This window comes from Marmota monax, unplaced genomic scaffold, assembly GCF_021218885.2.
Source record: "Marmota monax isolate L192 unplaced genomic scaffold, Marmota_monax_Labrador192_F-V1.1 WCK01_AAM20220418_F8-fsc00206, whole genome shotgun sequence".
NCBI classification, from domain to species: Eukaryota; Metazoa; Chordata; class Mammalia; order Rodentia; family Sciuridae; genus Marmota; species Marmota monax.
This window is the reverse complement of record NW_026694490.1, coordinates 1,780,564-1,804,637: the sequence shown is the minus strand read 5'-3', so window position 1 is coordinate 1,804,637 and position 24,074 is coordinate 1,780,564. Positions and strand designations below refer to the sequence as shown.

Genomic DNA, 24,074 nt, shown 5'->3' with positions numbered 1-24,074 from the left:
GCCAGTGCCAGTCACATTTCCCTCTGTTCTGCAGCAGACAGACGGAGTTCTTCTAATCCTTCTGTCTCTTCTTCCCCATCTCTCTAAAACTCTTCTGTAAGGGAGGAACAGCTATAGCTTTGGGGATAATATAGCTTTAAGGCAACTTTTGGCAAATGTTAACGTCCTAACATCTGGGCAGTGTTAACAGAATCCCGGAGGCCCAGACAAACCAGGAGCCACTCGTTCTAGGAATGTTAAAGTAGAAGTTTGTTGTTTCCCCCCCCCCCCCGGCTGATGAGAGGAGCAGAAAGGAAAGAGAAAGAGGAGGAGAGAGAAAGAACACAAAAAAACTAAAACACAGGTAAGATTTTCAATTAACTCTTCATACTACTCTACCTTATTTCACAGCTATGGACTGGTAAGGAGACCCAGGACTTGGACAAAGTGACTGGGGGTTAGAACGGGGAGAAGATGATCTTTTATGAAATTGGATCACATGCTGTTTTCATTTGTAACCTGACCTGGTTGCAGACAAATGTTCCCACTAACTTCTCAGCCCACAATAAAGGATGGCTGTCTCTGGTGAGTCACATTTTCAGTCTGAGATTGAGGAGGAGGTGGGCACGTAAAGGGTCACTGAGTATTAGGTCTGAAAAAAGGAAAATCCCTGCTGCAGAACAAAGGAAGTGAATTGAGGCTAGATGTGGGAAAAGGATCAGTGATGATTTTCTAGCTGTTCATTTTCCTGGTTCTTTCTTTAATCCCTTTTTACTTTCATTGCCTCTTCAATCCACCTCTTTTCTTTAGCTTTGTCAGGTTTTCTTTTCTTTCTAGCACCCTTTCTACGTATTACCATTTTCCTTACCTCCCTTATTTACTTTCACTTTTTTCTCTATTCAGCTTAATTGACACTCTCTAGATAAAATCTGAAGCCAGGTAGTAATGAACTGCAAAATGTCCTAAAGTGATGCTGGCCAGAGTCTGCCATCATTTTGCTTTTGCGTTTCTGGAACTGACTCCTCCTCTGAGCATGACATTTCATTGAAAGCATGTGGGTAAGTGGGTGCTTGCTGAAAAATGTCCAGTGACCAGTTTTTACCAATGGGCATCAAATTTTAATACTGTCATTTATGAAGTTTTTGCCCACTGGAACCAAAAAGTTCCCATCCCATTAAAGTGAAGGCAGACTGGGAAGTAAGAGGATAATTGGAACCTGCTCACCCTCTCCTCATGGACCCTAACCTCTCTGACTGGCTCAGCAGGGTGAAACTAGAAGGTTAGATGGGACTTGAAAGTCAGAAGCCACTACCAAACCACTAAGCCTCAAAACCCAAAGCTAGGAACAGAGCCAAGGTATCGTTACTGCCTGGGAGACTAGAGAAGGTAAACATCCAGTCCTGTCCAGTGTGAAGTTGGTAACAATAATTTCAATATATATTGATTAGTTCCCTATATGTCAGGTAATAATATATTCTATAAGATAGATGCTATTCTTATTTCCATTTTATAGATAAGGAAATAGAGGCTCAAATATTTAAGGAATTTGTCCAAGGTCCCTTAGCTAATAGGTGACAAAACTGGATTCACATTCTGATCTGTATAACTTCAGTGTTCAAGCTCTTAGACTATATGCTAATACTTTCTCAGATCAATGGTTAAGAAATACTAGATGAATAAATGAAACCATTAACTGGCAGCCTTTAGATCACCAGATTCCCTTCTGGTTCTGTATGACTTTATGTTAGCCTTTTCCTGGTCTTGTACTTAAGTGTCCATCCCCATAACTTGGTCCAAGGAACATCTTCATCTGATCCCACCAGGATCAGTTGAAGATAGTTCATTTAATGTCTAGGGAAAAGGGACCATAATAACAGTCTTGTTATTCTATAAAGTGGAACATCTTTATGTAGGGGATGGTATGGCAGGCATTATTAATTTTAAAATCTTTCTTTTTCCTCACAGATCCCATACATCTGCTTCTTCTCACTTTTGGAAGCTCATAGGCTTCTGAAAGCATTTTCCTTTATCTGGGTACTTTGGGCTACATACCCTTGTTTTTTATTTCCCTAATCCTCTCTTTCAAGGATGGTTGGTCAACTAATTCAAAGAGGAGCTCTCCCTCTGCTGCTCTTCCTAACTCCAGCAGTGACACCAACATGGTATGCAGGTAAGTTCTAGAGCTGATGACCTTTATTTCCAGGGAGGGCAGAGCTGAGACCAAGACCTGGAGAAGGGAAGAGTTAGACTATCACGAAAGACCTTTATTTTAGATATAAAGAAAAGCTACTAAAGGGCAATAAAGATGGCCAAATATTCCAATTAGCTACCAAGGATAGCCTTTGAGACACCCTAACAAGAGCTGTTTGAAAATGGGTTGTGAGAGCATAAAGCTGAGAAGGTTGGACAGCATGGCCTTTTAAGCTATTGTCTAACCTGCTTTTGCACTTATCTTCCTAAAAACTCTTCTCTAATCATTTCTTTATGAGTTAAATCTTTATTCAAATTATGACTCAAATACCCTTGTCAAGATTGCAAAAATGGAACTTAGACCAATTACCTCATTTGGGAAAAAAATGGGGGAGACAGGCAATCCATCATACTTCTTCTCTCTCTTTCAACCTCCAAGAACTTATGTATGAGATTGTGACAGCCCCTTTCTGGTAAAGCTGTTAATAGCAATACAGATCACATTCTCTTAATCAGGAATTTCCCAGTTTCTTTTTCTTGTTCCTTACTTCAGAAGGGATGGAGATTTCTGGATTCCTCAATGTTTCACCCTCTGTCCCCGGGGACAGAGAGCTACAAGAGTGGACTCAGTGAGGAGAGAGAAAATGGGAGGTGGATGGGGGTGAGGGAAGGATAATGAACTGACATATAGAGGTTTCTGATGGGGGCCCAGCTGGCATTCCAAGTGCTAAGAATATTCTGTGGACTGTAGTGTCTGCCCTCACAGGAACTGGGGGGGTGGAGGATAGGGGAATGAGACAGGCACAACCATTGGGATTAGGAAAATATCCAGAGATGAGTAAATAACAAACTGCTCTCATCACAGCCACAGTCATTGCAGCTAAAATTTTCCACATACCCTTAGCTCCTGGTGGAGGCCTTTGGCAGTAGCTTTGTTTGTCTGGAACAGCTGCATCAAGCTTTCATACAAATATGCAAACTTCTTCCTCTTTTTGGCTTAACCTGGCTTTGTAGGGGGTGAAGCACAAGGGCTGACATTGAGATGAAGAAATTCAAATGAAGCCCTTGGCAGAGTACACACTGTTTGGGGTTAAAGGTGCCCCAAGTCTCCAGGAGGTAAATATGCAGCTGTCCTCCCCAGCCTCCCACTTACTTCAGTTCAAGCATGGAAGACCAAAATCCAGGCAAAGATCACAGGACTAAGGGAACAAAGACAGATGGCTCAAAACCCAAATTTGAATAACTGTGTGAAACCTCATTGCATGCAAAGGCCTTTCCCAGAATAGAGAGCCTGGACTGTTGGAGTTCTGGGGAAATGGTTGTTTTTTGTTTTGTTTTGTTTTTTAATTTAGATTCATTTGAGGGTCTCAAAAGGGCTTGTTTGCAAAGGAGGCACTCCCCACTTTCCTGTGAATCACTGCTGCTTTTGAGGAGCCCAGGCTGGTGAGGTGTCTGACAGCCCTGCAAATCCTTCTTAGGAGACTACATAATTTGAGGTCCTATGATTCTCCCCTACTTTGCTAGCTAAGCCACTGGATTTTCCTCCAGGAAAAGGATCCAGGTATAATTAGCAAAGGGTGGGAAATTTTACAAATATAAATGAAGCCAAGAGAGGATTAAAAGTGTGTATTGGCATAGCTGTGCAGTTCAGGAAGTCAGAATGTATTTGTCATCATAAACTAAGCATTAATGAGGATCTTAGTCTTCAACTATCAGTTACATTTCCAACCATTCCTTTATGAAAGACCATGTTTAGAGGGTCTGACTGTGCTATGGAAGTTGAAGGAACCCAGTAACAGACCACACTGTAACCAACCACCGATTAATCTAAAGAATTGAGAAATGCTGTCCAAGCCCATTCCCCAGTGCCAATGAAGGACATGCAAATAGAATAGTGTACAGAGTTTGCTACTTTAGTTTCATTCTTATACTTCACCTCAATATCCCAATATATGCATAAAAATACTCAAAGGCAGGCAAGGAGGAAAAACGCAGAGGTATAAAGTATTAAGTGGTCTGAGCCCATTCCTGGTACAAAGGAAATTTGGCACTGGTCTACCTACCTCTGCACGCTGGTGGAGACTGTAATTATCTGATTGAAGCTTCTCCTCAGTTTTTCCACATCCCCTGTAATTCTGGATTGATGTAAAACACTTGGTGGCCTTCCTCCCCCTACACACACACACACACACACACACACACAGAGCTGGATTCCAAGAAAGATTGTGGTTTTTTAAATTCATGCTACACATTGTAAAAAGCTCTCCTCTACAATTATTTTTAGTGGAATATCTGACTTCAGAAAATAGGGGTCAAATAGACCTGAGCTGAAATGCCCACTCTGCTACTTACTAGCAACTTCCTTAATTACTCTGAGCCAGCCTCTTCCTCTGTACATTGGAGAGTGTTGATAGTATCTACCCCATTGAGATATCACAGTGACATAACATATGCTTAACCCAGAGTAGGAGATGAGTGATGTTGGCAGTCATTGCTGTCTTGCTGTTATTGTTATCCAGCCATAGACCTCTGACACTCCTGTTTTCTCTTCTGGTAAACAGCTGTTTGCTCCCTGCTGAGCATTTCTTCCCAAGCTAGCTCTGTAACAAGAGTGGGGAGACCTAATACTTTAGGGAGTCACACACATCTGGTCTCCTGTTTACAGGAGCTGTGAAGCTTTGAGGCTAGTACTAAACTGAAACAGCTGACAAGAATTCCATGCCTCACAAAGAAACCTCCCATGTGGGAAAAGAGAAAGCAGGGTAGATGAGGTCTAAGGAGAAATAAAGGGAAGCCAGAAGAAATTAATTGGGAAAACAGAAAGAAAAAACACGAAAGGGAAAGAGAAAAAATGAACTCTTTCCTTTGGAATGAAGGCAAACCAACAAGGACATGATTTCATAAGGCAAACTTTCAATTTGATTCATTCCCTTGTTCACCAAGTTGGACTGGTTTCCCAACACTCCCCACCCCACCCCCATCTGGACCTGTGGAGAGTAAAGGAACTTCATCATCTAGCCCACTGCTCCACCCTTTAGTGCAGGGGGCCCTCTTCATTTTCACAGAGAGGAGGCCTCCAGCTTGTGGTCTGTTTACACAGACACTAAAACTCAGCCTTGTTCTAAAAGCACACCTTCTCCTAAAAAATGGAGAATTCTCTCAGACTTCAGCACTGGTTGGTTATCCTATTCCTATGTGCATTAGAGCTCAGGGTGCGCTGGAAGAAGGGTTTCCTGAAACTTCACTCCGGAAAGAACCAAGTTGTTTTCCAATTAGTTCCTATTCATGACTGATTTCCTGCTGTCTGGTGGAACATACTGTTTAGTCTCCCAGACAGCTGCAGACCTGCCTCCACCAGGGAATGAATTGCTTAACTGGATGGAGGTAGATTAAGAATGTCCTCTAGTTCAGCCGTTCCCTACTAAAGCTCCTGCTGATTACAGGAACAGGAAATTTATCCAAAGGACTTTGCCTTGGGCTGGGTTATAACTCAGTGATAGAGGGCTTGCCTAGCACGCATGAGGCCCTGGACTCTATCCCCAGCACTGCAAAACAAAACAAAACAAAAAAGTAAAAGAAACAAAAAGTATTCTGTCTCCGTATTTCCCCAAACCAGGACAAAGTGCTCATGAGACTGTTCTCATTCATTCTTGCCTTTTGAGCCATCCATCTCTGCCTTGGCATGCCACCCCCAGCAATAGCAGTCAGGTGACAAAAATACCCCTGCACTGTAGACTAATGGGAGCTTGAACTATTTTCCTCTGAGGACTTTGAGCAGGCCTGTCACTAGCAGAAGGAAGACACTTTGGCTTTCTTTTTTCCTCCTACCTGAGACAAGAGTCCATCTTCTGAGTTTGGTCATCAGTGTCTCACCAAGAATCTCAGGTTGCATCAAGGAAATGGATCACTTATAATCCAGATTGACAGGACTGCTGGATGGTCAAGAATTTTAATTATTTTTCATTTGAAAGGAGTCTTTCAGTGCTGTTACTGTGTTCCCTGGCCATGAGCTTGCCTTTTACAGTGATCCTCTTATATACTGAAGGTCACCCACAGTAAATACAAGTTTGCAAGTCACTTGGCTCCCTGACCATGGAGTACAAAGTTGTGGGGGAGTTGGGAAGAATTTAGGAAGAAATATACACACCATCTTGATACTGTCTTCTTTTTTATAGGCTCAGGCTACTATCCAGATGAAAGCTACAATGAAGTCTATGCAGAAGAGGTCCCACAGGCTCCTGCCCTAGACTACAGAGGTAATCTTCACTTCTCAATCTCAGGAACACTCTCTCCCTGGCCTCAGGCCTAGGCACTTCCCTGAAGCATCCTCCTCCAGGCTTGGCTCATATGTGCCAAAAATGCAGCACAAGGAATTATTGAGGCTATGATTTTAAACATGAATTTGGTTACTGACATGCTGTGGGACCTTACCTTTCTAGCCTGAGGTTGTCCATCTATTATTAATCCTTAATATTGACTGAGTACCCCATGTATGCCTAATCCTATGCAAGGTAAGCCATTGTGTGATGCAAAGATAGGGGGTTTATCCTCCTTAAAAAGCTGATATTCTGTTGGGGGTGAAGGGAGGATAAAATTAGCACATGCCAAGCAAGTAAGCATGAGACTCTGTGGTAGCAGTAAATGCAATGGGAGTTGAGACAAAGAAGCCAGGAAATCATTCATGAATGATGACATTTAGGCTAGACTTTCAATGATGAATAGGATTTTGAAAACTGGAAAGGGGAGGGAAGGGCACTTGGCAAAGGAGGTGGCCAAAGATATGGAGATAAGAGCAGACCCATTACAGGAGGGAGTTAAGAAAAAAATAGCCTGACTGGAGGAGATGGAATGTCAAGGGAGTAATAGAAAATAAAACTAATATAAAGAGTGAGATCAAATTAGGAAAGCCTTTATGACATAGGGACCATTCTAAGGAGAGGCAACGGACCACCTGTGACAAATGCTAAATAACGATTCCTGCATTAAAAGGAAGGTTAGGCCAGATGATATCTAATATCCCTTCCATTTCTGATTCTCTGTTTCTATGCTTAGCATGTGATTGCAGAAAAGTTTAGCTGTTGTGCTAAAAGATATAAGGACCATATCACAGGTTTTTGCAGAGGGAAGCGACAGTGTAAATGATAATCTTAGAACACTAACCTGCTTATTCTGTTCAGAAAGTAAGGATTGGGAGGAGTAGAGCCTGCATCTGGGAGGCTCTCCAGGAACCAGTTATAGTAATGTTAGCTAGAGATGATAGAGAGTGTGGCACTGAAATGCAGAATAAGGATATGCTGTAGAATGGGCTGGGTTGCAGCTCAGTGGTAGAGTGCTTGCCTAGCATGTGCAAAGCCCTGGGTTCAATCCCCAGCACTGAAAATAAAAAGATGTACCCCAGATACACTTCAAAGAAAATGACCAAGATTTGGTACAGATTTGATGAACCAAGAAAGAAAGAAACTGATGTCTGAAAGCATCCAGTCTGAATACCTAGGAGAACTGTAAGACTCCTCTAAAAGACAAAGTTAAAAAAAAGAAAACTAGAGCTGGCTGCAGGGGTGCATACCTGTAATCCCAGTAACTCAAGAAGCTGAGGTAAGTCTGAGGACAAACTCAGCAATTTAGCAAAACTCTGTCTCAAAATAAAAAGGGCTAGGGACATAGATCAGTGGTAAAACACTCTTGGATTCAATCTCTAGTACAAAAAAAAAAAAAAAAACAGAAGCGACAAAGAAAGAAAACAAACTGGTTTGGTAAAGATACTCTATGAACAATTGGAAGTGGAAATATGAAGCTTTGTGAGTCCCTGACTTAGATGAATGGGCTCTGAGGAAGCAGAGAGCCAAGGTCAAAGCCTTAGAAGACATCTGTAGATATGAGTAGGAAAAAAGGAGCCAGCAAGGTAGAGAGAGTTAGCAGTCAGCCATATGAAAGAAGATCAGGGTAGTGTGTATCATATTACAGAAGACACATAAGAAGAGAGTTTTAGGAAAATGGAAAGGTTAAGAAATCAACTATGTCAGGTATTACAAAGAGATCACATCGAAGGGAGAAATTTTATTTAACAAAAAGAAGGTGACCTTTGACAAAACCATTTCAGTAGAAAAATGATCAGAGTTTTGGGTTTTTCTATGCCACTTTTTAGTTACTTTGTCTCTTCTTGTTATCAATGGTCCACACCCACTGCCTCTGCTTCAGTGCCCACTAAATTCTAAACTTCCTATAGTCTGTTTTCCACCCACCTACTAATCTCCAAACTGAAACATCTCTTGAAGACAGTAATTCCCTCCCATGATCAAATCACATAGCTTTGAGCTTTAGTCTCCTTAGTCTCTCCAACAGCACTGAGCAAGCCCCTTTCTTTTAAACCCCTCTTCCTTGGGATTCATGACATTTTATTACTATGTTCATAGCTGAAGCCAAGAAAGAAGATGGGTTCTCTGGTGGCAAAAATACAGAGAATGAAGCTGGGATCTTGGGCAACCTTGACTGGTCTCAAGCTCCTGGACTATATCTCCAACTGCTGCTAGACACTTCCATTTGGAGATATCTAAAACAAAATTCTTCCATCTTGCCTGAAGAAGGTTCTACCAGTTGACCTTCCTACTTCTGACATTCTCTTAGTTAGAATACCTCAGTATTACTTCTAATAGTAATAGTTCCTTTAATAGTTCCTTTTCCTCATTCACCAAGACCTATCATTTCATTATTAATCCATGGGAATAAAACTTTTATTACTTCACACATGAATAATGCTAGTTGCCCCTAACTGCATTCTCTGACTCGTGTTTTTCTCCCCTAAACCTAGTGTCCCACTATGACCATTTTTCTTTTTTCATTTTTCTGATACTAGGGATTGAACCCAGAGACCCTTAACAACTGAGCCACATCCCCAGCCCTTCTTTATTTTTTATTTTTAGACAAGGTCTTGCTAAGATGCTTAGTGCCTCACTAAGTTGCTGAGGCTGGCTTCAAATCTGTGATCCTCCTTCCTCAACCTCCTGAGCCACTGGGATTCCAGGCATGTGCCAGCATACCCAGCTCCACTATGACCATTTTTAATCAGAATCTGTCTCCATCTATCTTCCCAGCTTGACATCTTCTCACCCTTCTCCCCACTTGAAATCTGTGCTTCATTCAGGGTGAGCTTTTCCTTACTCTCTCACTCTCACTGAATATTGAGAGGTACTACTATATACCTCTTATGAAATCAGTATTTATTACCTAAACTACTCATCTGTACTGACTCTTTGATCTACTTTTTATTACTCTCAACAAAATATCTATCCATTTAACAGAAGGAGCCATGAATATCACTCCCACAGAGCTATGCTAAAAGTAGATGCTGACCGTCAGCATCCTAGGAACAGAAGCCAGATTGTAGACTCCAAATGGGATAGTAAAAAAGCAACAAACATAGAAGGTATTTTTGAGGGGTCTGGCAGCCCTATAATTAATATTATCTGCCTCATTGGCTATTTTTAAATTAGCAAAAAGGCCTTTAGAAAAATATAAGTCAGTCAGGTGTGGTGGTGCACACCTGTAATCCCAGTGACTCAGGAGGCTGAGGCAGAAGGATTGATTGCATGATCAAGGTCAGCCTTAGCAACTTAGTGAGGCCCTAAGCAAGTTAGCAAGACCCTGTCTCAAAATAAAAAGTAAAAAGGGCTGAGGATGTGGTTCAGTTGTAAAGTGCCTCTGGATTCAATCCCCAGTACCAAAAAAGAAAAATATAAGTCACATGGCAACATTTGGCCTTGGGGTCTAATGTCTTATAGCTCTCTTCAGGACTTACTCTCAGGACATAAAATGAATCAAACATAGTTATTAATGATGAGTGGAAAGGAATAGCCAGGAAAAGTACAACCTGAGGTCCCAACCTCCCTTGTAAGACCCTTGTCACTTCATAATCAACAGCTCTGCAACTGTAGTGATTAAGGACTTTCTGTAATTTGGTGTCCCAGATGACAATCATATGTGTCACAGCTACATGCCAAGACACTGGAAATCACAATGTGTTGTTATTTGAATACTGATGAGAGAGGGGCTCAAACCCAGACATTGATTTAGGAAATACAACTCATAGGACTAAATATTTTACATGTGTAGTTTTAATTGATTCTTACCACAGCTCTATAGAATTGATTTATTATCCCTTGTTTTACAGATCAGGAAACTGAGCTCATGGAAGTTAAATTTAGGGTCACAGAGCTTAGAGGAGACAAAACAGGAATTTGTTTATTTTTAAAAAAATTATTCTGTAGCTGTTGATGAACAGCATGACTTTATTTTATTTGCTTAATTTTGTTTGTGGTGCTGAGGATCGAACCCAGTGCTCCACACATGACAGGCAAGTACTCTGCCACTGAGCCACAGCCACAGCCCCACAAAACAGGAATTTAAACTCAGGTCTGTCTGAATTCAGAGCCATGCTTATTTCATCTCTTTCATTAAAAATGTAACTCACTGGGGCTGGGGCTATAGCTCAATGGTAGAGCACTCACCATGTGTGAGGCACTGGGTTCGAGCCTCAGCACCACATAAGGATAAAAAAATAAAGATATTGTCCATCTGCAACTAAAACAAAATTTAAAGATATTTAAAAATGTAACTAATTATCTAAAAAAGAAAAAAAATAAAAACAACTGCTAAGCAATAAAAAACATATGATTATTGTAGAGCAAACTGCCCATGTAGCTTGGTACCATTTTCACTAATCTTGCATTTCCTGTTATTCCCTTATCATGAAACAGCTTGGAGTCAGAAATTCTTCTCTCAGGTGCACACTCAGTCTGCTGGGCTGCTGCTTTCCTCACAGCTTGACTCAGCCCTGAGCAAACTAGTCACTCTGCCTGGGTTATCTGAAGGTAATTACAGAGAAGGACCTTTCAAACCTGTTGTCAGTGCTCTTTTCATTACAAGCCTTTTTAAAAAGAGAGAACCCTTATAGCTCTTTGGCCCTGGACAAACTCTTATTATGTGCCAGTCAGTGTACTAAATATTTTATGTTATTTCATTTAAACAAATCACATCCTTACTAGGTAGTGATATGGAAATATTTCTAAGCTACAACATCCATTTTATTTTTTTAAAAAGGTAATGGTAGGAGCTGGAGGTATAGCTTAATGGTAGAGCATTTTCCTGGTATGTGTGAAGCCCTGGCAGAGGTTCAAGCCACAACAACACACCAAAAAAGCAATGGTGGCAACAATAGACATGATATACTGCTCCATGTGTTATAAAGGAGGGGAAACAAGATGCTGTACCAACATTTGCATTATATGCATAAAGAAACTATTAACAATGGGGTCTTAGAAGAAAGTAAGATTGGGTGGGGACATTTTACTGAGTAATATATTATACCCTGGGGGGTTTGACCCATATGCATACATTACCTCTTCAAAAAGGTCAATATACCCTTCAAAATAGCTGCTGCAGTAGCAAATTTTGTACTTAGAAAAAACAAGGGTTTTAGAGAAAAAGTTCTGGTCAAATCCCAGCCCTATTTCTTATTTGCTGAGGAACCCTGGGAAAGTTACTTACTCATCTGTAAAATAAGGATAAATACCTACTTAGCCTCAGAGGGCTGTTGGGAGAACTATATGAGGTGATGTATATGAAGGAAAATTATGTAGTATGGTACCTAGTCATAGTAAGTACTCAATATAGACTAACACACATTTCCAAGCAGACATTCTCACCATACAGTATTTAATTTGTTTTGTTTTGTTTTGTTTTGTGGATTGAATCCTGGGGCACTTAGCTACTGAGCCACATCCCCCCAGACATTTTTATTTTTTTATTTTGAGACAGGGTCTCGCTCAGTCACTTAGAGCCTCACTAAACTGCTGAGATTGGCCTCAAACTTGCCATCCTTCTGCCTCAGCCTCCCAAATGGCTATTACTGGCTGTAATAGTCATGTGCCACCACACCCAGCTACCATGCAGTATTTAACCATGTTCTTAGTTTCAGTTTCCCATTGGCATTCTTTGGGTACAGTTGTTCAGCCAGTTATGAATCTCTCTAACTGTATTGTCACCCCTCCCATATTTCTTCCTCTCATCCACATCACTGGCATGAAAAGTATTGACACATGCTTCACGTCATTTCTCCTGTTCTACCAGTCTGGTGGCCCTACCCAAAAAGGAAATGAGGTCAGTCTGCAATTACTTGTTCTCGAGTGCTCCTGGAGATCATCACTTCTCTATCAGATCATAAGTCATACCTTTAAATATTCTAGAAAACTATGCTTTCAGTGTCACCAGGCTATAGTTCTCAGAGGCTACCTTCTTTCTTATTTGAAAATGGGGATTGTTGCTTTGCCCTTCACCAGCCTTCCAATGTTTTTTCTTTATGCCAGGATTCTTCTGGGCCAGCAAATTTGAACTTATTTACAATAGCTGGGCCTCTCTTACTGTCTCAGTATTTATCCTGAGCTTTCTATTTCCCTTTACCATGCTTGCTTTTTTATCAGTTTCAATCTGATGTGTATTTTCTTTGATGGAATACGAGAAAAAATAGAATGGAAGTGATTGCTGAGGTCCCAACCTCCCATTTAAGGTCGTTGTAATATGTGTTGTGGCCTTATAATCAACAGCTCTGCAACTATAGTGCTTAAGAGACTTTCTGTAATTTGGAGATGGTGTCTCCAGATGGCAGCCCTGTCACTGCCACAGGCTTGAAACTAATACTGGGAGCCCCAAACATGGCGTTAGTTGAAGAATAGTTTTCTCTCTGTCATCTGTCTTCATTCTCCAGCTGCACTCAAGCAGAAGCTCCAGCCTTTCTTTTATCCTATAGCTCCTGATGTGCTTTTTGTTAAGTCTCAGAGTGGTTTGGGTTTTGTTTGTTTGTTTGTTTTTGTCCCTAGGATTTGGGAATCAAATCAGCTCACATGGGGCTTTAATTTTCCCAACCTTAGGCAAACAGATGTGGTACATGCTGTATAATCCTCCTTGGACAGGTGGCCCTCCATTTGTTTACATGTGTCTCTTTAAAATCCAAACCCATTGAAGAGTCATTTATTTATTTCGTACAGTCTGTGAGGCATCTTTATGATACCCTGTAACCTCTTTTGCTCAGTACTGAACTGAGATTAGACTTTCATTTCTAAGCAACCTTCTTTGCTGTCACTTTCCTTTTCTATCTCTAATGTATAGTTTTGTGTTTTAAAATTTTTTTGTTTTACATTCACATATAGTAGACTTCATTTTGGGGGGAATATAGTTCTGTGTGTTTTGACAAATGCATAGAGTGGGATAACAACCAAGATAATACAAAATACTTATATTGCCTCCAAAACTTGCCCAGTGCTACTCCTTTGAGATTATCCCTGACCTCAACCTCTCATCTTCAACAACCACTGATCTGCATCCTGTCCCTATATTTTTGCCTGAATGTGTCCCTATAGCTTTGTCATATAATGGAATCCTACAAAATGCAGTCTTTGGAATCTGGCTTCCTTCACTTCCCAAACTGCTTTTGAGATTTATTTATGTTGTTGCATGTATCAGCGCTTCATCCTTGTATATGGATAAACTAAAGTTAGTTTAATCATTCACCCATAGAAAGACATATATTTCCAGCTTTTGGCAATTATGATAGAATAACTTTAAACATTTGTGTATATTAAAATATTATTTTCAAAATTTTAATTTGTTCTTTTTATACATGACAGTAGAATATACAAGGTTGGAATATATCTTATTCTAATTAGGATCCCAGTCTTGTGGATGTACATGATAATGAGATTCACTTTAACTTTAAAAAATAGCACATCCAAAAAAAAAAACTTTTCTGTATAGGATTTTGGTGTGAACTCAGGTTTTCATTTCACTTGGGAAAATACCTTAAAGTGTATTTCAAAATCATTTAGTAAACATATTTTCTTTGCAATAAGATTTATTATTACCTTCATAAGAAACTACTACTAAATCATTTTCCAAAGCAGCTATGTTTTTGCATTTCCACCAGCCATGTATGAAAGTTCCAATGTCTCTCTTTATTACTGCCATTTTTTTAAATTTAGACATTCTAATGTTTCTACTAATGATATCTCATTGTGGTTTTAATTTGCATTTTTAATGTCTAATAATGCTCAACACCTTTTCATGTGCTTATTTACCATCAGTACTTTGGTAATATGTCTGTTCATCCTTTGTCCATGTTATAGCTAGATTGTTTGCTTTTTTTACTGTTGACTTTTGATAGTTCTTTTTATATTTGAGATATTAGTCCTTTGTTGGATATGTAGTTTGCAACTATTTTCTACCAATTTGTGCCTTGTCTTTGATCTCTTAATAGTGCCTTTCATAGAGCAAAATATTTTAATTTTGACAATGTCCAACTTATTGACTTTTTATGAATTGCAGTTTTGGTGTTATATTTTAGACTTTTTCGCCTAGTCCTCATTCCCAGTGATTTTCTACTAAGTTTTTTTCCTACAAGTTTTGTATTTTTCTTTTTTACACTTAAGTACATCATCCATTTTGAATTAATTTTTGTATAATTTCTTGTATTAGTTTGTCTTTTCTTTTTTCCCTTTTCTTTTCTTTTCTTTTCTTTCTCTCTCTCCTTTCTGTCTTCCTATGAAGTTTCAATTGTTCCAGCTCCATTTGTCTGAAAGGTCCTTTCCTCCATTGTATTGTTTTGGCAACTTTGTCAAAAAATCATTTTGGTACACTGGTGTAGATCTATTTCTGAGATCGCTGTTCTGTCCCATTGATATGTTACTGCCCTTTTACCAACACCATACTGTCTTAATTATTATGATTCTAGCTTACTTTTCTCCTGTTGCTACAGTCCCCCAATGGTGTTACACATTAAATATCCAGGATGGAGAAGCCACATGCTACTCACCAAGGGGAGAAAATTATCACAGTAGCCTAGGTACTCGTTGCGAGCTCTCCTGTGACCGTGGCTTTCGACTGATTGGACGGAGATCAGTGCAATGCCTGCCAAACCGCCGTTGGTCTGGAACTGCCTACTGCAGGCGTAAGTTGCATGTGTGCACATGCTGACATGAGCATGAGAGATGCCAGCCAGTCACTGAGGGTATCTCCCTGGAGGTGTTATTATGCCTTTCTTTCAAGTTTAAATTGGGAATTTTCCAGAGCCCCCCCCCCCCTCCATTGAGGCATTTCCTCATGCTAACATTCTACTTTATTTTCTATTCCTGTAGTTACTGTCTGAGTGATTTGGGCATTTAAGTAACAGCCAGCCCTTCCAACTCAGGGAACTCAGAAGTGCATGTAGGAGGTTGAGGCTTGACCCCAAGGTCTGATGTGGACCTGGGCCTTCTTTTGGAGTTCTGGAGGATTTACAGTTTCAGATTCTTTCCCATTTGTGGTCAAGTTCTGTTCTTCCTGGCCTATAGCCTTAGAATGCCTTGCCAGTGAAGCTATGAAACGTCTGCTATTATTCATTTTCTTCCGAAAGTCAGAAAGGAGAATCCCTAAGGTTAGGAAATAAGGATATTAATAGACACACATCCCAAACCATGTCTCCCTTTAACATCCAAACCCCCAGCTATTATTCAAACTCCATAGTCTACCTCCTTTTAGCAGATGAGCTTTGAATATTCATGTGTCCATCACTGAATACTATTTGTAGGACATCCTGTATTGTATAGGGGGCCTGTATTGGTCACTGCAAGAGCTTACTCAATTCCTCACCTACCCTCAGGCCACTTATAGCCTAATGGGATAGAAATGTGTGCACATGAATGCTGTATACCTGGACACAGAGGACTGAGCATTCAGAGAAATGAGGTTGGTCAGAGAAGTTGGTGTGGAGTAGAGGAGAAGCCTGATAGCCAGAAAGAAGTCAGTACCATCCTCTGGGTGACTGTAATTAAGTTGTTTTAGGATTTAAACCCCATTATTTCCAAAATAAATTTGAATTGGCCTGACAAATTGAAATAAACAAAGCTATAAATTATAAGCAAGCATAAAACCAGTTAAAAGAACGGAGGCATGCATATTTCCAGGTTCCTAGATTGAGTTGATTATTACATTGAGCATTAAATCTAGCTTTGAGCTTCCTTGTAAGAGACAAAAGGACAAACACTTTGGATCTATTATTTTCACTGTCATATAATACTAAACAAACAAATTCATCTGAAGACACAAACTTTTCTCTTGGCTCTAATTTCAAGGAGATCATTTTTGCATAGGTTTTTACATATCAGATATTGGAAAACAAAAAAGGCAATAAACTTGAAATCTGGTTTGGCCAAGAAACAAAACGAAAGTAGCTTATATAGAATCTTCATTCAAAGTTTCAAATATTCAACTTATGCAGGATTTGAACTAAGACAATCTAAAGAAATATATAGCCCTACTTCTCTTAAGTATCAATTATCACAAACAAGACTTCCACAAACACAGGCTTACAATTATTTCATGGTGGCAGTCTCTGATACACCACGTGGTATCTAAAGCACACAGATTCCTCCTTAATCAAATACCACCACACCTGCCCTTCAGGCACTGGCCTGACTTGTACTATCACATGGACATAAAGCCATCCCACTCTGGCATGTAAGTGAGAAGTGGCTGTGCAAGCATTGGAATGATACTCAAAAGAAGCTTTGAGCATACTCAAGAGCTTATAGCATCTGAGGAACAAGAGATGAAAACTAACAACTGCTGAGGCTCTAAATGAGCCTAGAGGTTTATAGGCATTGTATCTGTTAATTTGTACAACAATGTTGTGAAGCATACACATTTTACAATTAAAAAAAAACACTGAGACTAATAGAGATTAGGCAATTTTTCAAGTCATAGAGCAAATAAGAGGTAGAGCTGGCATTCCAGCTCAGGTCTGACTCTGAAGTTCAAGTGCTTGGACAGGTAATTTACTTCTTTGAGACACCCCCACCCCCTTGCACATACACCAAGAGTGCTTCTACACCTTGTAATATGAAAATTAAAAAGGCAGTTCAGGGGGAAAGCAGTGTGGCATAAAAATGTAAAGCAGTTTGGGTCAGGTTTCTGTATATTCATTGTCTCTGATATGGTTCTCCATGAGCTAGATGCATCACCTCCAGTTAGTCCCACAGGCCACTGAGCTTGCCACTTGCTTCTCTCTTAGAGATGAGATGTCATGCACTGCCATTCATCGCTAGTGGCACCTACAGCTGCACAAATGGAGTACTTCTTGACTCCCGCTGTGACTATAGTTGTTCTAGTGGCTACCACCTAGAAGGTGACCGCAGCCGAATCTGCATGGAAGATGGGCGATGGAGTGGAGGCGAGCCTGTATGTGTAGGTAAATGCCAGTTGCTCCTATTTTTCCTGCTGCAAAGAGTCATCCTAGCATTATGTCCACAAGCAAAATGGAATTCTAATTGCAAAGATATTCCTGCTCACTATGAAGGGGGCCCCATGAGCACAAGCTTAACAAAATGATTACTTCCCCTAGAGTCAGGCTTCTTTCCCCAGTCTCCCTGAAAACCTTGAACTTTCTACTTACCCAGTGGTGTGTGGTATTGTTTCAATGGGTCCCCTCCAGGGAAGGCAGGGGGCCCACAAATTGACACTTGATTTTTGACCTTCATAGACATAGATCCTCCCAAGATCCATTGTCCCCACTCACGTGAGAAGATAGCAGAGCCAGAGAAACTGACTGCTAGAGTCTACTGGGACCCACCCGTGGTGAAAGATTCTGCTGATGGTACCATCACCAGGTGAGCTTCAGTAACACATGCTTTCCAACAGCATCTCCCAGTCCCTCAGTCTGTTCATATTGAAACTGCACAAGCTGAGACCACAGTGATTATGTTCTTCAGATCTCAATTCTAAGTATCTTTTTCCTCAGTAGCTCCTTCATCCTATCTCAATCAGGGTAACACTTCGGGGCCCAGAGCCTGGTTCTCACTTTCCTGAAGGAGAGTATGTGATTCGTTACACCGCCTATGACCGATCTTATAACCGGGCCAGCTGCAAGTTCATTGTGAAAGTACAAGGTCAGAAGAAAATTCTTCGGTTTTCACATTGTTCATTGTTCCTGCTCTACCCTGAGTTTCTATAAGCCCACGATGACCCTCTCCTCTCTATGCCTGAAACAGGCTTCACCAAAACAGGTTCATTAATGAAGCTTTCATTACATGTACATACAAATGCTACAAAAACTTTGACTCTTTTTTCTTATTCTCCTAAAACTAGATAAAATTCATGAAGATACTCTGTATCCATTTATTTTCTTTAAAAAAATAGTTGTAGATGGACACAATAGCTTTATTTTATTTTTATTCATTGTTATGTGGTGCTGAGGATCAAACCCAGTGCCTCACACATGCCAGGCAAGCACTCTACCACTGAGCCACAACCCCAACTCCCCCATTTCTTTTCTTGACTTTCAAAATTATCAAATCTCATCAATCTTCAATCTGAATCATTCACTTCTTCTGAAACAGGTAGTGTTGTCTACTTGATTCTTCCACCTTTGCTTTGTGTCACATTGGTTTGTTTTGCTTTTCTCATTATAAAAATAATTCATACTCATTACTGGATATCCAAAAAATAAAGAACTATATAAAGTGAAAAAAAAAAATCTATGACCCCATCATCTAGAGGCAATTGCTATTAACCTCTTGGCATTTCCTTTCCAGTCTTTTCTCTATGCATACTTGACAAACATAATACTGAGATTAGGCTGTGTATTTAATCATGTATCACACTTTTCATTTTTCATTAAAACATATTTTCCATATTCCTTTTTTATTTTATTTATTTTTATGTGGTGCTGAGGATCGAACCCAGGGCCTCCCATGTGCTAGGGGAGCACTCTACCGCTGAGCCACAACCCCAGCTCTCCCATATTCTTTAAGATTTCTTCAGAAATATTATCAATGACAGCATAACATTATGCTCTAAGAATATATCATGATTTGATTAATCCTCCCAGTCATGAACATTTACCACTCTTCCAACTTATTTCTACTATAAAAAGTAATTCTGCAAGGTGTTCATATTCATACAGGGCATCATAGTATCTGTAAACATAGATGACAATATTTTCTTTCACAGATTCATAGTTTTTTGAAGACAATGTATATATTAACCGGTGTTTCTAATCTCTGTTTATATTTCAAATTTAATTCCTTAAGAAAGGAAAATTCTTGCTCTATCTCCAATCACTGGAAATATAGAAAATCATCCTGATTATCTCAAGTCTCTTGTTCTAGAAAGCCCAGAGTAGGCACCTTCTAGAAACACCATAATCCCTAACTTAAATTTCTCCCTGACAGTGAGACGCTGCCCAGTTCTGAAACCACCGCAGCATGGCTACCTCACCTGCACCTCAGCAGGCGACAACTATGGCGCCACCTGTGAATACCACTGTGATGGTGGTTATGAGCGCCAGGGAACCCCCTCCCGGGTCTGCCAGTCCAGTCGCCAGTGGTCGGGATCACCACCTATCTGTACTCGTGAGTGAAATCAGGAAATGGGAAGAGTTAATCAAGGGTACTCTGGAGGATTCCCCCATAGCTTAGGGGTCTAATAGTGATGTGAATGATGTGGGAATAGGGGCTTCTGAGACACATCTATTATGAAGGGCAACATTCCACCTAGAATATGCCTACCCCAAGAAGAGTTTAAAATCTCCAAGTTTCTTTCAGGATTTCTTTCCAGGGAAGGGAGAAACAACCAGAAAGATTAATTCAAAAACTGGAACTCCTCAAGATGTTAGCATTACCAAATCGGTGTGAAAGAAAAGGACAGTCTCTGACTGACCATCTGCATCTGCCCTAGCCATGAAAATTAATGTCAATGTCAACTCAGCTGCTGGCCTCCTGGATCAGTTCTATGAGAAACAGCGACTCCTGATCATCTCAGCTCCTGATCCCTCCAACCGATATTATAAAATGCAAATCTCTATGCTACAGGTAAGGCCCACTCCCCTAAAGAGGACTTAGCTCCTTTATTTTACCTTCTTATCTTTCTCAAATCAAATTATTGCTTTCTGCAGCACAAATCCCACTTCTTCAAACTTTTACTTGGTAGCATTTGATCAGTTATATCCTAGATGTATTTAGTAGATTGCTAAAACCTGCTGTGCTTTTACTGAAAAGGCAACAAGGCCACTGAAGTGGTAGATGTGACTTTTGGGGGACTGGGTGAAGGTTGGGAAGGGAGTGTGACAAAGCACTCTAGAGAGACTTATAAGACAGATAAGATCAAATGTCAATTCTAGGAGTTAAATCCATTTGTGTTTTCAAGGAATAATAGCACTAAGGAACACTTAGATCAGAACCTGGTTCTGATCTACATGTTTTGCATATACTCATCTAATTCTTACAATAGTCCTTGTAAGGTATATGCTATTATAATCTCCATTAAATAGGTGGGGGAACTGAGACATAGTGAGATTAAGTGATTTACTCAGAGTCACTATATAGTAAGTGGTACACCTGGGATTGAACCCAGGCAGTCTAGCTGCAGTGTTTGTGCTCTCAACCACTACCAGTAGGACAGTGATTGTGATATCTCAAAGCAAAAATAAAGTTGTACGATGATTGTGTTAGCTTTGCATCGCTATGACTGATTTAGCAAATTAAAGTTTATTTTAGGATCATAGTTTCAGGGGTTCAGTTCATAGTTGGCCTACTCCATTGCTCTGGGCCTGAGGTAAAGCAGAACATCATGGAAAAAGGGGAAAGCAGAGGAAAACTCCTCAGCTCATGGCATCCAGGGAGCATGCAAGCAGTTACAGGGAAACAGGGACAAAAATATATAACCCCCAAGGGCACATTCCCAGTTACCTACTTCTTCCAGCCACATTCTACTTGCTTACAGTTACCAACCATATAGTGGTCCTTTCAAATTATTCATCCATCAAATGGATTAATTCACTGATTAGATTATGGCACTCATAATCTAATCATTTCACCCCCTGCCTTAACATAGGAGCTTTTTTCGGGGGATACTTCATATCCAAACCATAACAATTATTTTTAACATACTAAGAGATACCTAGCCAAACTCACTACTGGGGAAAGGAGAGGTAAATAGGACAGAATAGATATGACCATGAGGACTTATAAAAAGAACACACTAGGTTGCTAAAGAGAATGTTCTGACATGACTAAGTGGCTCTAGGGAGCTTCAAGGGGCCAAATATTTAGGTAAATTAAGCAGCTATTTAGGGGTTTCCTAAAGGTTGAATCATAGAAGTTGTCAAGTCAATGTTAAGAGGCCCATGACGGCAGCAGTTTAGCCAAAAAGGTGAACCTGGGAGTCTAGACCAAAAAGGACCTTATATCTCCATGGATCCAAAAAATAAAACAGACAAAATCAACAGTTTAGTTTAATGGGAAGCAAGAAAAAAAAAGGAATCTGCCAGCAAGGACAGTGACTTTGAGGTCAGGATGAGAGGAGGAGACCAAAGGCAAAACAGATGCGGGGCACCAGGGAATGTTCAATACTACTTTAAGCCTCATTCTGGCAACTGGCTAATTGGACCTTACTGGACAAAGCAGGACAAAGAGCCAGTATAGGTAGGGTTACAGGAGTTTGCTACCCAGTGCAAAGAAGGCAATTAAGGGGATAAAGACCACTGGCCATTATTTTGGATAAATCGACTGAGAGAAGGCCCTGGGATGTAGCCTAGTGATAAAGAGGACATACTTGGGTAAGTGGTATAAGTCCTCAGTCTGAATCTTTGCTCATCATCTTATTGTCATACAAATTTGGGCAAGTTACTTTTGCCTCTTCAGAATGACACCACCTACCTTGTTAGGTCTATTGTAAGGATTAAATTAGTTGATTTCTACAAAGTATTAAATAAATGTAAATAAATAAGAAACAACAGTAATTATTATCATATCACAATAGCCATCCATTAAGAACCTAAGTAGTTTAAAACCTATGAAAAGCTAAGCAATGATTGATTATGTTCCCACAGTAGCAGCTTAATAATTATGCTTCTCTTTTCTATTCCTCATTGTATAACCAGTTTCATACACTTCAGTAGAAGGAATGGAACAATTTTGTAGGACTGATGGAAGGAAAAGGTTTTGTAGATCTCATATTGTGATCAGTGTGATCCTATGATTGTATGATCCTATGATTGTGTGATCATTGCAGGAGAAGCCCCCTCCTGTCCCACACTGCCTCATGTGGTCCCAGAAGGAATCAATCAAGTAGCCTGAGATTTGAGGGCAAAGGCCTGTTCCATTAAATGTTCTCTCCCTCTTCCCAGCAATCCACCTGTGGACTGGACCTGCGGCATGTGACCATCATTGAGCTGGTGGGGCAGCCACCTCAGGAGGTGGGGCGCATCCGGGAGCAACAGCTGTCAGCCAGCATCATCGAGGAGCTCAGGTCCAGGCTGGGAGGCTATAGGTTGGGGATGGGCAGAAACCCTAGGCAGGACACTAGCAACAGAGGGTTGTGACAAAACTACTCTCTTGAATTACTTCTTGTGTTTGAACTCTTATGGATGCATATAGGTAAGACCAGAGAGTGATTCTTAACACTGGCAAGGCATGTGAATCAAATGGGGCTTGAAAATGCAATTACCAGGCCCCACCTTTGTGGTTTTTTATAATGGCACCTCAGGTAACTTTGAAGCACAGTCAGGACTGAGACAGTTAACCCAAACTTGACTCATAGCAGCCTGAGATCCTGTTGCTTCATGACTTTCTCTTTTTACTGTCTGTCTCCAAAAGGCTTCTTAAGGCACTAAAATCTGAATCATATCCATCAGCCCATAGGGAAGAGGTTAGAAGTGACAGGTGGTAGAAGTTGACTTTTCTCATCATCTATACATTATCAGCCTTCCAGTGCTTCCACATATACTCAGGGACAGTAAAGCCATCTGTGTTGTCTGTTCTAGAAACAATACCTGCCTCCAGGGCTCAATATTAGTGGGGATATTCAGTCTCAGTTAGAAAGACTAAGAAATACTCAGAGGAAGGACACTGAAGACTTGCAGCCTTGGATGGAATAGTTAATCAGGTAGTATTTATCACCTTCAGGGTTGCCATGTATAATGTGCATGTGTATCATCATGTCTATGATGGGCACCCCCTGGAGTTTTTCCATGCAGGATTCTTAGTCCTGCTTAAAGGAGTCTACAATAGAAGCACAGCCTGGTAATAACAAAGTTGCCCCAGCTGGGATGAGGAAGGGAGAGCTTAGCAGTGCTAAACACATAGAATCAGCAAGATTTGGACTTTAGCAGAAAAAAGCAAAGGAACTTGAGATAGATAGGTAGTAGAGGGGATGGAGATGGGATTTGGGAGAGACTAGTCCATCAGTGGAGCTGTGAAAGATCAGAGGGTAGTAGAGCCCTGTGGGACAAATGCCCAGACAATGTCTCACACCTTCCTGGGCTGCTCTCTCTAGGCAATTTCAGCGCCTTACTCGCTCCTACTTCAATATGGTGCTGATTGACAAGCAGGGTATTGATCGGGAACGCTACATGGGACCTGTAACCCCTGAGGAAATCTTCACATTCATTGATGACTACCTGCTCAGCAACCAGGAACTGATCCAGCGCCGGGAGCAAAGGGATGTCTGCGAGTGAACTTGAGCCAGGGCAAGGTTGATGTCAAGGGAAAATTACCCTAGTTAGCTGAAACTGAGGCCTAATAAAAGAAAGAAATGGTTTCCCACAGTTCTAGGGACAGGATTCTGAGGTGAGTGAGGTTTGCCAATCCAGAGATATTTCTAGACATCATTTTAGGACTGTGCCATAGTTTCCGTAAGCAAGTCTATGCTTCAGTTAGCACTGGAGGAGACTCTGAAGCTAAGCAGGGACTGAGTACAGGCTTTGAGCAGTGCATTGGGGGTAGGAAGTCTTCATTTCCTAACCCGGGCCTCTGCCCTGCTCTCCAAAGTCTTTCAGATAAGTAAATTCTAAATTGATTCACTTACCAGTTGTGTTTTAAATGCTT

At 40.6% G+C, this 24,074-nt stretch overlaps 1 protein-coding gene across 1 annotated transcript; it reads left to right on the top strand.

The window, feature by feature from the left end:
- Positions 1–24,049, top strand: Srpx2 (sushi repeat containing protein X-linked 2). The gene is made up of 11 exons (XM_046419201.2): positions 1–343; positions 2,067–2,149; positions 6,345–6,425; positions 14,972–15,163; positions 17,264–17,440; positions 17,732–17,858; positions 18,016–18,137; positions 19,422–19,601; positions 19,927–20,060; positions 22,376–22,497; positions 23,524–24,049. Exons 2-11 carry the CDS (start codon positions 2,068–2,070, stop codon positions 23,702–23,704), a joined length of 1,398 nt encoding a protein of 465 aa, XP_046275157.1. The 5' UTR covers positions 1–343; position 2,067; the 3' UTR covers positions 23,705–24,049.
- The last annotated feature ends 25 nt before the right edge of the window (positions 24,050–24,074 follow it).

What these genes read in the sequence shown, in the direction of transcription:
- Srpx2 (XM_046419201.2), top strand. Translation starts at nt 2,068, where the DNA reads ATGGTTGGTCAACTAATTCAAAGAGGAGCTCTCCCTCTGCTGCTCTTC. An exon ending in GTTCATTGTGAAAGTACAAG is followed by an intron (nt 18,138 to 19,421) that starts GTCAGAAGAAAA and finishes TCTCCCTGACAG; the next exon opens with TGAGACGCTGCCCAGTTCTG. An exon ending in TGCAAATCTCTATGCTACAG is followed by an intron (nt 20,061 to 22,375) that starts GTAAGGCCCACT and finishes CCCTCTTCCCAG; the next exon opens with CAATCCACCTGTGGACTGGA.